Below are 14,191 nucleotides of genomic sequence, written 5' to 3'. Positions count from 1 at the left end.
AGATCTCTTTTATTCTGGATGAGGCTGTAATGAATGACCTTGAACACACCCCTTCCTGCACAGGTAACTTCAGCTACAGGTGAGTTGCTACAGGTGTGATCCTGAGTCCCACAGGCACACTCCTAATCTGGATGGGTGTCCTCAGACGCCGTTCATAAGACCATATGGAGTTACACTCCACACGGCTGTGCCTGGGTGCTTGCCCACCATTCTCGACAGTGTCAACAAATTTTTGATCTCTGACAATCTGCCACGTGAACAATGTGATCCCTCGTCTGTGCTTCTTTTGCTATGGACAGATCCAACACATTTTTTTTTATGCTGACAGAGCCACCGTGCAAATTTTCTGCAAAATGCCTGTGACTCTCCTGTACCAATTTCTCTTACAAGTTATGTCATTTTCTTATTAGCATATGAGCTCTTTACATATGAAGGAAACGAACCCTTGTCAGCACCAAAGAGTTGTCATATCTTTTTCAGTTTACTGTTTGCATTTTGACTTTGCTAGTTGTATTTTTTTTTTTTTTTGCCATGCAGAATTTTCTGATTTATAAAGTATAATTATCAATCTTTTATTTTACACCTCTGGGTTATGTATGAAACTCTAAAGGGGAAAAGCTCCCCAGTTTCTTCTAATACCTTATGGTTTCAATATTTTAGACTTAAATTCTGACTCCTCTTGAATCCAGCTTGAGGAAAGTGTGGCTCCGATTTATTTTTTCCCAGGCGCCCCCTATTTAGGACGTTGCCCACAACTGCTGATCCGTTCCTTGGCTGCAGGGACAAGTCCAGACTGGTGCCGACCAGCAGAACTTGTTATCGCCAAGAAAATGTCCTCTACCTGTGCGCCCCGCCCACTGGCCCTGGGCCTCCAGCCTGCTGAACTGAGTTTTCAATTGTAATTTTATGTTTTAAATCTAAATGGCCACGTGTGGATTGTGGCTGCAGATCAACAACCGACTGGCTGAAAGATGCCACCCCGTGTCACTGCCTCCCGCGGCCGGAGCAAGTCAGCTGCTCTGCGGCCAGCCCAGTGCAGGCCGCCTGACCTCTCCGCCGCTTCCAACTCGGTGTTCCAGTGCGGGTTCGCTTTCATTTATCCTGCTGGCCACTCAGAGTACACTTCCGTCTGAGAACTCTCTTCCGGTAAGTTGTCACACGCTCTGTCTCAGATTTCAAGAGGATGGAAGTTCAATGCAGTTCACCACGGACGCGCCTGCGCACGCTGCTCACCACGCCAGGCGGTGCTCATGTCACTTGGCTTGGCACAACGCGGACACAGATGAGAAGGCGAGCGGACACAATCTGCGGGTCCTGGGTACCTCACTGCAGCTGGGGGGCCCAGCCCCAGCGCGCGGCCCCTCTGCGCAGGCGCACGGCGCCGCCGCCCTTCCGCCCGCAGGCTGAGCGCCCCGGGCCACGCACTCTGTGTTCCATTTGTCTGTGCCCAAATCCGTTTTTCTTAAGAGAAATTATGCCATTTTTGATGTCCTGCATATGCTTTTGCTTGGGAGATAGAAGTTTCTCGCCAGTGGCCCGGCCAGTGGGCCTTCAGGCCTCACCTCTCTCCACCTGCAGGTAAAGTCGGCGTGGGTCTCACCCCCCAGCGCGCCATCAGGAGCGCCTGTCTGCCCACTGCTGCCCGCCGGTCTGCCCAGGACCAGCGGCCACCCTGACGCCGCCCGAGCGAGCCCGGAGGCAGACCCCAACCTCCCGCCCCAGCCCGGCCAGAGAGTCCTCACTGGGACCGGCCCGCCCTTGCTCCCCGCAGTCTGCCTGTCCCCAGTGAGTGCCCCGTCTAATGAGGCTTCTGTGACCCCACGGCTGAGTCAGCTCCGGCCCCTTCTCAGCGGCTGCGGCCGGCTGAACGGGCCCCATGCCCGGCATCTGAAGCCAGGGCCCAGGAGGCTGCACTAGAGCGGGGCCAGACGTGATCCGTGTCCTTGGCAGGAGAGACCACCACAGCCCTGTCTGCCGTGTGCGGGGGCGCGTCTGGGCGCAGAACGCCGTCCCTGGCCTGGGCCTCCCTCCACCCGGGGTCAGCATCTGCGTTCCCACCCACGTCACAGTCACCCAGCTGCCTGAGGAGGGAGACTGCGTCTGCGCTCCCCTGTGCAGACATCCTCTCGTATTCTGTAGTTATTTATTCACAAGCTTGTGTCCCCAAGGAGGATGTGAGCCCCATGGTGGCAGGAGGTTCAGTTTCACCACTGTCATCAGCAATCGGCTGCCATCTGACATGCTCATGGATAACAGGCTTCTAGATGCTGACCCCTGGTGACTCTGCAGCTCTGGTTCAACCGTCTCACAGAGGAACTGCCCATCGTGTCACGGAGGGACTGTCCATCGTGTGTCACGGAGGAACTGTCCATTGTGCAGAGGATCCAGCAACGAGCTGTTCATCTTCTGGGAAACAAGCCCGAAGTCTGTAGAGACTAGTTTTTGACGGAGAAGTGTCTTCCCCACACAAAGCTCCCGCTGCCTCATCATCCACCCGCCTTCCCGGTGGTCGAGTCAGAACAGGGAAGAAGATGCACATAGACCCTAAAAACAAAATTTCTCAAAGGATTAAGAATGTTGGTTCAGTACAATTTTGAGAAAAACAGGAAATCACAGGGACGCCCGCTTCCCGTGCGGAACGGCACGTCCGCTGTGCTGACGCGAACGGCACCCACTTTCATAGTGGGCAAGACGGGTGTCAGCTTGGCCAGCTCGGGCCCCGTAACGAAGCGGCACATTCTGGGGCTTCAACGACAGATACCGTCTCCCAGTCCTGGAGGCCGGAGTCCGAGATCCAGGTGTGGGCAGGCTGGGTCCTCCCGTGGCCTCTCCTGGGCAGACACTGTCCTCACCTGGTCGTCCCTCTGTGCATGTCTGTGTCCTCATCGCCTTTTCATGCTGGATCAGGGCCCAGCCTAATGGCCTCGTTCCACCTTAATTGCCTCTTTAAGCCCCATCTCGACCTAGTCACAGTCTGAGGTGCTGGCGGTGAGGACTTCAGTGTCCACTGCCTTCCAGGTCAGACAGGCTTTGTGGGCTCGCCTGGAAATGTTGTGGCCGAGACCGGCGCTGCCCCTGTGTGGCCGTGTGCTGAGTCAGTGGGGCTGGGACTGGTGGGCCTCCTGGGTCTGCCTGTCCGGATCCCGTCAGGATACGTGAACACGAGGGGACTAACCTGTCTCTTTTCTCAAGGTGACTCAGTTGGGCCAGCAGGAGAGAGACCAGCTCAGGAACAGAATCGCATGGAACACATACCAGAGAGGGACCACAGAGAGATGGAAATGGTCCCGAGAAAGGGTGCCCGGGACTCTGAGCACCTGTGTATCCACCTGGGACTCGAGGGCCCCCCGCTGCTGCTAAGCTTACGTGGCCTCCCCTGTGTCTCCCAGGGGAGGCCCTCACTAGGCTGAGCTGCTGGGGTACTAGAGTGCGTGAGCTTCCCCTGCAGGCCACTCGAGGGCCTCAGCTGAGGACGACACACCAGGGAGGCCAAAGTGGGAGACACGTCAGGAGCCCGTCCTGGCGGACGCAGCTAAACGGGCCAGTGAGCAGAACAGAGTGACAGCGGCCAAGGGGGAGGCCTCGCCTGCGGCCCAGAGTGCACGAGTGGGCAGCAGCGCCCCGACCCGGCCTCTGGCTAGGGGGTTCCCGACCAGCTCCCACCCTGCTTCAGTGTGCGTCCGCTCACCGGGCACGTGCAGAACGGGACCTGGCAGGAGCCGCCGCCAGCAGCAGCGAGGCTCAGAGCCCGGGCTCTCTGGGCGAGCAGACGGTGCTGTGCTGCCTCCCGCCCCTTACCTGGTGGTGGGGGGCTGCACCCGCATCGCTCTGCCTCAGCTGCCGCCTTCTCGCCCTCGGGGGGGTGCTCGGAGGCCGGCGTCGAGGGCGCCCTCGTTTCCTGGCCACGTGGAACACGAGGGAAAAGTCTCTGCAGCACTTTCTCAGCGAACACTGAAAGGCAAGCAGCTGTCAGGGGGAGGAGGAGGGGAGCAGTGGGGAGGGGACCGGGAGCGGGGAGGGGCACTCACAGCAGCTTTACTTAAACTGCACATATGGTTCACTTAAAACAAAGACCTTCTGATATTACCTCCTGCGAACGAAGTGACTCGCCCGAGGGCTCCCCCTCCCCCCGCCCCCCCCGCCACCCCCCACGGGACCTCCTGGCCGCCTGGAGCTGACTGCCTCCTGGAGACCCATGGCCATACTGGGGCTGCCACCTGGTGAGTGCAGGGGTGGAGCCAGCCCTGGAGGGGGCGGGCCTGCGTCTGGTGACAGAGACTCGTGGGTGTCTGCATTTGGGCCACACCTGCTCCGCCCTTCCCTAACGCCCTCCTCTCTGGTTGAAGTCCGTAAGGCACAGCCTGTGAGCCTGTTTCAGAACTGGGGTTGGGGCCCTGGGTCCCGAGGGCACTGGGGCCAGGACGGGTCCATGTGCAGTTCAGAAGACGAGGCCCCGTGTGGCCGGGCAGACCAAGCGGGCGTGACAGGACCGGCTGGCAGTGGAGGTGGCCAGCTGGGAGCACAGCACAGACGGTGCAGCCGCCTCCACCTGTGCTCCCCGCACGGGGCCCACACTGACGCCTGCCATCAGGGGACCAGCCCTCCTCTCCAGCAGGGCTCTCATGAGGCGTGCGGACTTGCCACTCTGGTTCTCAGGTGGCGCTCTGCTGTCGCTGGAGGCTGAACGCCGTGCTAACGAATCGGTATTTCCGGGCAGATGGGAGTGGGATGAGGAACAGGTACGACTCTCCACACGGCATCGCACAGAAGGTGAGGGGGAGACGCAATGTGCCCATTTCAGCCTCGTTACTCAGAAACACGGCCAGAAGGCGCCGCCGTGGAGTGAGCAAGTCCCGCGGTGGGCAGCCAGGGCTGGGGCACGAGACGCCACCGAGACGCCACCGAGACGCCAGCGGACAGGTACCGATCCAGGTACCAATCGAGAGATTAAGTCTCCTTGTTGCGGAATTAAGTTATGTTTACATAGCTTTCAGAGAAGACTGCCTAAACTTACCATTTCAATTTGAAGACACAAGCCAAATAAAAACAAATTTTCAGTAAAGTGTTCTTTGGAAATCAGACACCTAGGAAGAACTGTAAATATGTAAACCTCGAAAGGAAACAGCTTGATTGCTGGTGGTGAAGCTATTCACTTCTAAAATCCTCCACGCAGTTACTTGATTTAAAATCTAACAGGTACGAATAAGGAAGGTTTGCTCTGCCCAGGGGCGTGGTGACAAGCCCTGACACACCCTGGGGGAGGGGCGCCGCTCCCTCCAGCTCAGTCACAGCCCAGAGTCTCTTGATCAGGGAAACTGGGAGTGCAGCCATCTGAAAAGTCTCTGACGGAAAAGGGAAATAGGATCTTTTTCTTCTATCACTTTCCGCTCTGAAAAAAGCAAAGGAAGATGAAAAATATTTGGCAGAAAACAAGCGCCTTGTGACCTTGGAGGCCACTGACTGAGTTACCCCAGGAAGTCACGTTCTTTCCTGTAGAAAGTCCACTTGGACGGCACAGGAAGATGCGCTCCACTCGATATCTGTGTATGTGACACACTTTATTTAAAATTGGGGTAAACTACGCATTTCTGTTTACTAAAGATGCACTGCACTTCTAGAGAGCTTTCTGGTAAAGGACGAGACTGGAAACGAAGTCCGTTCATTTGTGATTCTGTAGCCAAATATTTCAAAGCTTTTCTTCCCATCCCTATGAGCATGGGTCTCAGAGGACAAAAAAACACGTGCAGAACTGCTGTGGGGTCATGGGGAGTGAAACGAGCTCCAAACTGTATCGCAAGGGGCGGTGTCAGCGGAGCAGCGAGACCCAGCTGACCCACGCTCACAGGGAGTATGTGACGACAAAAGGCTGCAGACGCTAATGAATAACTTCCACACGTGACTTCTTGGTACTTCATTTTGAGAGAAAAACACGTAGAAGAAATAGGCTTATCACACTCCTTTTTAGAATTCTCAATTAACAGACTTACGAATGGAAAAGTGATATTATCTAGAATTTGAAATAGGACTTGGCTTTTCGAAACCATATTTAAAGAAAAAACTGCTACTTAAAATAAGACCAGAAACAAACATTAACAGAAAGTTTTACCACCGCCAACTGTATGGTGTCCCCTCCTCAGCTCAGCTTGGAAAATCAGAGGATCTTCCCAGACCTGCATGGAACCACGCACACAGCACACACACACGTACACGGGCGCGCACACGCACACACCCCCAACCGCTCGTGGTTTTAAAGGTGACAGGGATGTGCCTGTCTCGGTCAGCGCTGGCCCAGTGCCTCCTTTCTGCACCCGGACATCTGTGCATCTCGTTTTAGCAGCCACTTCAAATTCAAATTTTCTGAGGGTTACTGTATTTTTTAGAATCTGATATTTTGAATTTTCTCTTTTCCCGCCCTGAGCATCTGCCTGCCTATCCATAGTTTTCTCAAAAACGATATTCAATATATATTTTTACATTTTATCACTTTAATGAGACACAGTATTTAACCTTCATCTATAATGTAAGAATAAAAGAATGATGGACGATATCACCACACCGCTTCATGAGAAAGAAGTTTAGGGTAGTACGCTAATTCAGTAAATGACAGTTTCGTAATAGAATTATAAATGGAAAAATAATTAGTTAAGGTTTAAGCAAGAGTTGGCCAACTTCCCAAAATATTAATTAAAGAAAATTAGTACTCAGATGGGACATCACTAGAATTCTACGCCATGACCACCGGATGTGGTGGCCCTGTCTAAAGAGCAGTTATACACCAAACGGTCATTTTTCTCCCCAAATTGTAACACTTAAAGAAAAAGTATTCTGAACTCTGTCCAGAATGTTCCCTTGTAGGGTTTTGTAGCAGCACTTACTGTACCATTCACACATACACACAGATACACACACACATGCACGAGCACAGAGAGACACACTCACAGACACAAATGGAGAGCCTGTCCCACCACCTCCGCTTCGGGGACGCAGAGGGTACCACAGCAAGGGCTGTGCACACGAGAGCCTCACTGTCAGAGGACAGGGCTCAGCCCGCTGGAGCCGAGGCCCGGCGCCAGGCCCGAGCTCATCCGAGGGCCTTGGAGGGCCAGGCGGCTCAGCTGCCCGTAATCCTTACTGCCACACACGCCTGGCTCCCAGGACGGGGCACCCAGAAGACCTAGCCTAGTTGTTCGGCGGGAAGGGGGCACTGCAGGAGCAAGTTACTCAAAAGCGGCCGGACACTCGGCCTACGGCACGCACTCCCTTCACCGAGCAGCTAAAGGGCCACAGTTACATGTCAGAGTCTCACCTAATGTCCCCAAGTAGGAAGGAAGCCACGGCACTACCCCTCAGAATAGGGGCTCTTCACGGGGGTCCCTTTGGTCCCTTCCCCAAGTAGGAAGGAAGCCACGGCACTACCCCTCAGAATAGGGGCTCTTCACGGGGGTCCCTCAGGGCTGCCTCTGTCACAGAGGCTCACAGAGGCTCACCCAAGTCTGGCCCAAGAGACAGCCTCCAGAACTGGTGATAGTGTCCCAGTGTGAAATAGAGTGCATTTGAAAAAAAATTTACTTCTTACTCAAGGAGTGTTGCCACAAAACACGCTCCCTGTTAACCCTGAAGTTTTGCTACAAGTTGTCACGGGGCAGCTGGCCACGTCACCTGGCACAGGCAGTCACTTTCAGACTGACTGCCGACCCCTGAGTTCACGCTTCCTTGGTCTGGGCCAGAGCTGAGCTTGTCTGTGGGTTTTAAAATGCAATCGGCATGGCTCTGGAGATGCAATCGGGCCTCCAGCCCAAGGGACCGGCCTGGACCGCCGCGCAGCACCCCAGTGCCACAGAAAGCTCCAGTCAGCTCGGGAGACGCCCAATTAACACCTGCTGCATGGGTGAGTGCCAAGCCGGAGGTCTCCATGTGGCCTACCTCATGCGAGCGATGCCACACTCACGTCCCCTCCACAGATGCACAGATGGCCCCCCAGTGCCCTCCTGCCACTCTGCGACCTGACGCTCCTGCAGAGCAGCTAGACTGTGAGGACGAGGGATGCCAGGGCACATCGGCACCACGCCACCGTCCTGTCCACCTGTCACACAGTGCCGATTGTGCCACTCAACACAAGGCACACAGTGAAAACTGAGGACAGGGGACACTCTGGTTTCACGCTTCAACAACTTCTAAGTGCTTGGAAGCTTGTCCGACTGCAACCTCCCTGGAGCCTTGCCCAGCATGGGGGCCCTTCGCTGGCCTCGTTAAGAGATGTGTGACACTAGCATTTTGTCATCAACCCACCCTTCCAAACACAATGTTCTGAAATGACTTAACTTTACTTGACTATATTGTCCCATTTCCAACAGAAAAAGGAGGCTGATTTCAGGAAGGATGTCTCCTGACCGGTGAAAACAATGAAAAGGTTTCATTTGTCATAATTCAGTTAACTGAGAGGCTCTACGAAGTAGACTGGTGTATTACAGATGACGTAGTAATTCCTCGCCCAGGGAGGAACATTTAATGTCAGGCTTAGAAGGGTCAGGAACAGGACAGGGCAAGAGAAAGAATGCGCTATAAAGCAAGGACAAGCCTGGGGTGAAGAGACGGGATCCCCCAGACAAAACGCAGGGAAGCAGAAGGGGGCTGGCCCGTCACACGGAGACCTCTGTGACAGTCCCCGCAGTCAGGCCTGCCCCGAGACCCTCAGCATTTAATTGTCAAGCCTGCCGATCCTACACACAGTGGGGATATAAAAATGTAGTTTGGGTTCTCACTAAAATCCCTCCATGTGCTTTCGGGGGTCTGATGGTGGAACGTGAGGACCCGCGCAATGCCTGCCGTTTACAGAGCCGACGGTGAAAGGCGTAACTGGGCGCCACTTGCAGCAAGGACACACAAGCACGGTTTTCTGAAAAGGGGGCAACAGAGAGGAGGCGACACTTACTCTTCCCCACAGTCTGCCTTGTGACAAATTAGCTTCTTTTTCTTATTTTAAGCAATTGCTTATTAACTATAGTTGCCACTTGGCCTGTAATTTCAAAGGGCAAAACCACAATCATCTGTTTTAAATGTAAAGGGGGAAAAACTCATGCTCCAAACTAATCCGAGTGATATGAGAGACACACTTGAAACCTCTTTTACCTGAAACCATAACAATCCTAGAAAACACAGGCGGTAAGCTCCTTGACATCAGTCTTGACAATAATTTTTTGGATATGACACCCCAAGGCATGGGCAACAAGAGCAAAAATAAACAAGTGGGAGCACATCATATTAAAAAGCTTCTGCACAGCGAAGGAAACCACCAACAAAATGAAAAGGCAGCCTACTGGATGAGAGAAAATACTTGTAAATCATATATCTGATAAGCGAAGGGTTAATATGCAAAATATATAAAGGACTTATATAACCCAATAGAAAAAAAAAAATCAAACATTCTGCCAAATGAAAAAAGTCAGAGGAAGAGAAACACCGTGTGATCTAACTCATGTGTGGAATCTGAAAACAAAACATCCCCAGAACAAACTCATGGACGCAGGGAACAGACTAGTATTTGCCAGAGGCAGTAGGAGGGGGTGGGAGAAAGGGGTAAAGGTGGTGAAAAGGTACAAACACCAGTTAAAAAATAAGTATGTCCTGGGGATGTGATGGACAGCGTGGCAAAGACAGTGAACATGCTGCTGTGTGATTCAAAGGTGCTGAGGGAATAGGTCTTTGTAGTTCACGTCACTGTATGAGGCGTGGATGCTAACCACGCTTACGAGGGTGGTCAATGTGCAGTCAGCACATACACATACATGTGTGAAGTCACTGTGCTGCACACCTTAAACTTACATGGTGTTGTATGTCGTTTACATCTCAATGAAGCTGGGAAAAAATTAAGCTTCCCTGTTTTCATTTTAATGTTCGTGATTACGGGGTCACGTGACGAGAAGCTACAGTTTGTTGGGCTTTATTCGATATAGGGGCTCCCTGTATTTCTGGCATTCAGTTTAAAGGCAGCGCCGGCAGCACCGCGTTAACCCTGCTCGGAGTTGGATAGAGATACTGCTATCATCGACTAAACACCAGTGTGTGCCACGATTTGCACGCACGGCAGGTAAATCGTATCATCTCCATTTTACAGACTGAGTCTCAGCCAGGATGCTGCCTCAGGTGTGGAGAGCGAGTCACCACGCGCGGGGGGGTCCCCGCGATCGGAGCATCTGCAAGCCCGCGTTGACGCGGGGGTCCCACAGGCCCTGGGCCCCGCCCGGCACCCCGGCTCCCCGCAGCCCCCAGGTCGCCTACCGTGCCTCCGGGCCTCCGCCATGCGGGTCTCGCGACCCCCGACCTCCGCCCGCCCGCGTTTCCCGCGCCGCTTCCGGATCCGCCCCCGCAGGCGTGCCCAATCCGGATCTAGGGTCTCGGCCTCTGGGTGCCAATCAGCCGCGCCCGGCTCGGATTGGCTTTTACGGGAGTCGTGGGCGTGGCCTCCGGGCGCGTTTGCTCCGCGCATGCTCAGAGGAAAGTAACTGACTCCCGGGTGCGCCGGGACCCGGGCGGAGGGGTCATCGAGAGGGGTCAGCGGCGGGGGCTTGGGGGTTGCCGGTCATGGGGAAAGGAGGTCAGCGGGAGGACGTCTTGGGGAGAGGGTCATGGGGGTTAGGAGGAGGAGGGGTCAGCGGGGCGGGGTTGTGCCCCTGATGTCCGCCCACGGTGTGGGCGCCCTTGGTCCCAGCGCCACGCATCACAGAGGAGCGCGGGGTGGGAACGGTGGGAGCGGGGTCTGCTTGGCACCCACCCGCGCCAGGCAGCCAAAAGTACCTCAGAGGTTGGGGCGAAGGGGGAAAGGAGACTGGGAGAAAGAGCCGGGGGACGGACCTCGGGAGACGGCGCCCTTGTCCCTCTGACCCGGCGTCCTGCCTGCACCGAGGCCCTTCTTCCCGCGGTCCACCTGCGCCAGGTGCACGTCTTCCTTTCGCCCTCTCCGGGACTTTGGTTTGTCGTTGACCTCCCTTCCCCGGCGCTTGTCTTGGGAAGCGTGTTTCTGAGAGGCTGTCTGCCGGGCATGTCGTAGATGCCAGGGGTCTGATGCGGGGGCGGGGGCGCCTGTGTGAATGGCCTGAGATAGACAGTGAGAGAGAGACAGCACGTCCCCTGGGACTCTGGGAGAAAAAGAGAGCAGGAAGGGTGTTCTAAGTGGGAGGCGGGGTGGCCTCAGGGTCGTAATCTGAGTCAGGTCTGAAGCAGAGGGAGCAGGACTTGGTGATATCAAGGCAAAGAACCATTGAGTGGAAGCACAAGGGACAGCAGATGTTCCCCAGCCCCCCGAGTGAAGTGTCTGGGGAGCAGCGCCAAGGCCAGTGTGCCTGGAGCACAGTGACCGGTGAGTAAGGGGAGAGTGACAGACGTGTTCAGTGTCGGGGCCAGCTCAGGAGGGGAGTGTGCCAACTTCGTGTTCCAGGGAGCAAGACGGAACATCACGGGCTGGTTTCGAGTAGTGAAATTGCTTGACATCTTCAAACTGTCCCTGGAGCCACTGTGCTGAGAGTAGATTTCAGATGTGGGTGGAGGAAGCATGGCGACCAGTTTGACACCACTGCCACACGAGCGTCAGGGCGGCAGCATGGGCGGTTGTGAGAAGGAGTTCTGGATATATCTGAAGACAAAGCAAAAGAGATTTCTGACTGACCAGGCGTGGCTCCCGGCGTGTGGTCTGGCCGCTGGACAGCTAGAGTTGCAGCGTGGACGTGACGAGCCTCCGGGAGGGCCCTTCGTTGGGGTGGTGTGCAGTGTTAGGCATGCCAAGTTTGAGGTGCTCATTAGACATGTACATCCAGGCATCCACTAAGCAGTTGGATCTCATTTTAGAGTTTAGGTAAAAGGCCCGGGACAGAGACCTGCATGCAGGTGGCATTTAGAGCTATAAGAGGCAGTGACCGTAGACAGAGAAGTGACACAAGGAGTGAGCTCTGAGGTGCTCTCGCTTCTGGAAAGTGGGGTGGTGAGGGAGTCCCAGCTATGACACGTGTGCGGGACTGGGCCGGGAAGAAAGGGAAGGACAGAGAGCTGTCCTGAAGCCAAGTCAAAGAAGTGATCATTTGTCTCAGACGACGTTGATGGCCAAAGACCTTAACAAAGATATGCAGACGGTAAGTGAGTCTGAGGAAGGGCGCCCCTCATCGTATGTCACAGAGAAACGCAAAGTGAACCGACACACACCACCTCTGCTCCCCTCTGAGAACGACCAGCTCTGGGAGGACATGCGACAGCAGGCCCCCACTGGGCGCTGGCCTCAGTGCACACAGTGCAGCCACGCTGGGGGACGGTTCGGCGGTTTCTTACAAAACTCAACACACTCTCACTATGTGACCCAGCAGTCCCGCTCCATGGCATTGACCCAGATGAGGTGAAACCTGTGTCCACACAAAACCCGCACAGGGCGTTCACAGCAGCTTCATTCACAACTGCGGAAATGTGGAAGCCACCCAGATGCCCTTCAGCAGGTGAATGGTAAACTGTGGTCCAGCCAGACAATGTTATTTAGTGCTAAAAGGAAATGAGCTGTCAAGCCATGAAAACATGAAAACCTTAAATGCATATGACTAAGTGAAAAGTCCATCCGAGCAGGCTACACACTGATATCACCTGTGTGACGTCCCAGAAAAGGCAAAATATAGAGGCAGAAACAGGATCAGGGGTTTCCAGGGGTTGGGGGAGGGGTGAATAGGGGAGCACAGGGGGTGTTTAGGGCAGTGACACTACTCCGTGTGATACTGTAAGGGTGGACACGTGTCATTGGACATTTGTCCAAATACACAGGCACAACACCGAGAGGGCCCCTGATGTGAACTTTGGGCTGGGTGATGACGACAAGCCAGCGCGGGCTCGCCGGACACGTGTCTCATCCGCCGGGGTGTCGGTGGGGGGAGCGTGGGGGGCGCGTGTGTGGGAACTCTGTGGCTTCTTATCAGTTTTGCGGTGAATCTAAAACTGCTCTAAAAAATAAAGTGTATGTTTTAAAAGTGAATGCAGGGGAGAGGGAATGCATGTGAACGGTGCCGCTGGCTGGGCGGCACCCACGCTCGCCATTGTCCCCTTCGCCGTTCCCACCAGTGTCTGGCCTGACAGCGAAGCCTCCCCAGAAGACACGTGTCCTCGAGCCCTCTCGCTGGCACCTCTTTCACACCTGAACTTCCTGAAAGAGTCGATGACAAAGTCAGTCTCTACTTTGTCATTTCCAGCTGGTTCTGTTTCCCCGAGTCTTCTGTGTGCACACGTGCTGTAACTGTTCCTGCTAAAGTCACAAGGCCCTCCACGTCAGCAGTGTTGGTGCCCGTGCACCCCTCGGTGTCTCCTCCTTCCCCTCCCCCATGCCCCATCCAGAAAACGACCCCCAGCATCTCCCCCTGCAACAGCACACACCTCTCCTGTCTGGCTCATCCTCGCTCGCTAGGCTTTCTCCAGGCTCTTCGAAGTCCATCTCCCCAGCCCCCCACTTGCTCGCTCATTTCCAACCACCTCTGTCTCTCCTCAGAGTGGCCAAGACAATCTTCCAGGAATCTCCTTGCCATTCAAAAGTCAGTGTATGTAATGCATCACATGTACAAGCTAAAGATGAAAAATGACAGGATCGTGTCAACGGGGGCAGAAAAAGCATTTGACAAAATGCAACAAAATTCAAAGTTCTCTATAAAAACACGAAACTGGGAAGCGAGGGGGCTTCTTCAACTTGGTAAAGAACAGCTACCAAAGCCCACATGGCAGCTTTTTCCATGGTGCTCAGTGGTGGGAAGTGACGCTCCCACCCACAGGGTGACAAGGCAAGGACACCCCTCATGCCACGCGTGTCCCACATGGCACTGGAAGTCCCAGGGAATGCAGTCAGACCAGAAAAGGAAAAGCGGGTGGACAGATTGGGAAGGGAAAGGTAACACTTTGTCCACAAATGGCACGACTGTCTACATAGAACATCTCAATTGCCTGCTCGATGTCCTGTGCCAGATGCCATCGTATCTAGGGGGTGGTTCAGAGCCCTGAGTGTCCCGTGAGGGCCCTGAACCGCTCTCTGGCTGTTGGAGCTGCTGTCGCCCTTGCTCCCCTCATCCTGGTTACGTCGATGGTTCCCAGCACCCTATCTTTCCAGCACCCTCAGCCTTCAGCCCCCCTTCCTCCTGCCCAGAGCCGCCCCCCCATGCCCCACCACTCTTCTTGCCTGAAT

The 14,191-nt window shown here is 54.8% G+C and overlaps 2 protein-coding genes across 2 annotated transcripts in view; one reads left to right on the top strand and one right to left on the bottom strand.

Moving 5' to 3' along the window:
* ERICH1 (glutamate rich 1) overlaps positions 1-3,075 on the bottom strand; it is a 19,453-nt gene extending 16,378 nt beyond the window's left edge. Inside the window, exon 1 of the mRNA XM_039877302.1 lies at positions 2,676-3,075. Within this exon, the coding sequence (XP_039733236.1) occupies positions 2,676-2,886 (211 nt within the window). The 5' untranslated portion in view covers positions 2,887-3,075. The remainder of the gene's footprint in view (positions 1-2,675) is intronic.
* A 1,120-nt stretch (positions 3,076-4,195) lies between these two features.
* The window catches only part of DLGAP2 (DLG associated protein 2), a 317,447-nt gene continuing 307,451 nt past the window's right edge, over positions 4,196-14,191 (top strand). The window contains exons 1-4 of the mRNA XM_039877344.1: positions 4,196-4,220; positions 4,347-4,363; positions 4,657-4,770; positions 10,031-10,087. Of these exons, the coding sequence (XP_039733278.1) occupies positions 4,196-4,220; positions 4,347-4,363; positions 4,657-4,770; positions 10,031-10,087 (213 nt within the window). The remainder of the gene's footprint in view (positions 4,221-4,346; positions 4,364-4,656; positions 4,771-10,030; positions 10,088-14,191) is intronic.

The sequence above is a fragment of the Pteropus medius genome, unplaced genomic scaffold (genome assembly GCF_902729225.1).
Source record: "Pteropus medius unplaced genomic scaffold, Ma_sr-lr_union100, whole genome shotgun sequence".
Lineage (NCBI taxonomy): Eukaryota > Metazoa > Chordata > Mammalia > Chiroptera > Pteropodidae > Pteropus > Pteropus medius.
Note: the sequence above shows the minus strand (reverse complement) of the source record. Positions and strands in the feature narration are given on the sequence as shown.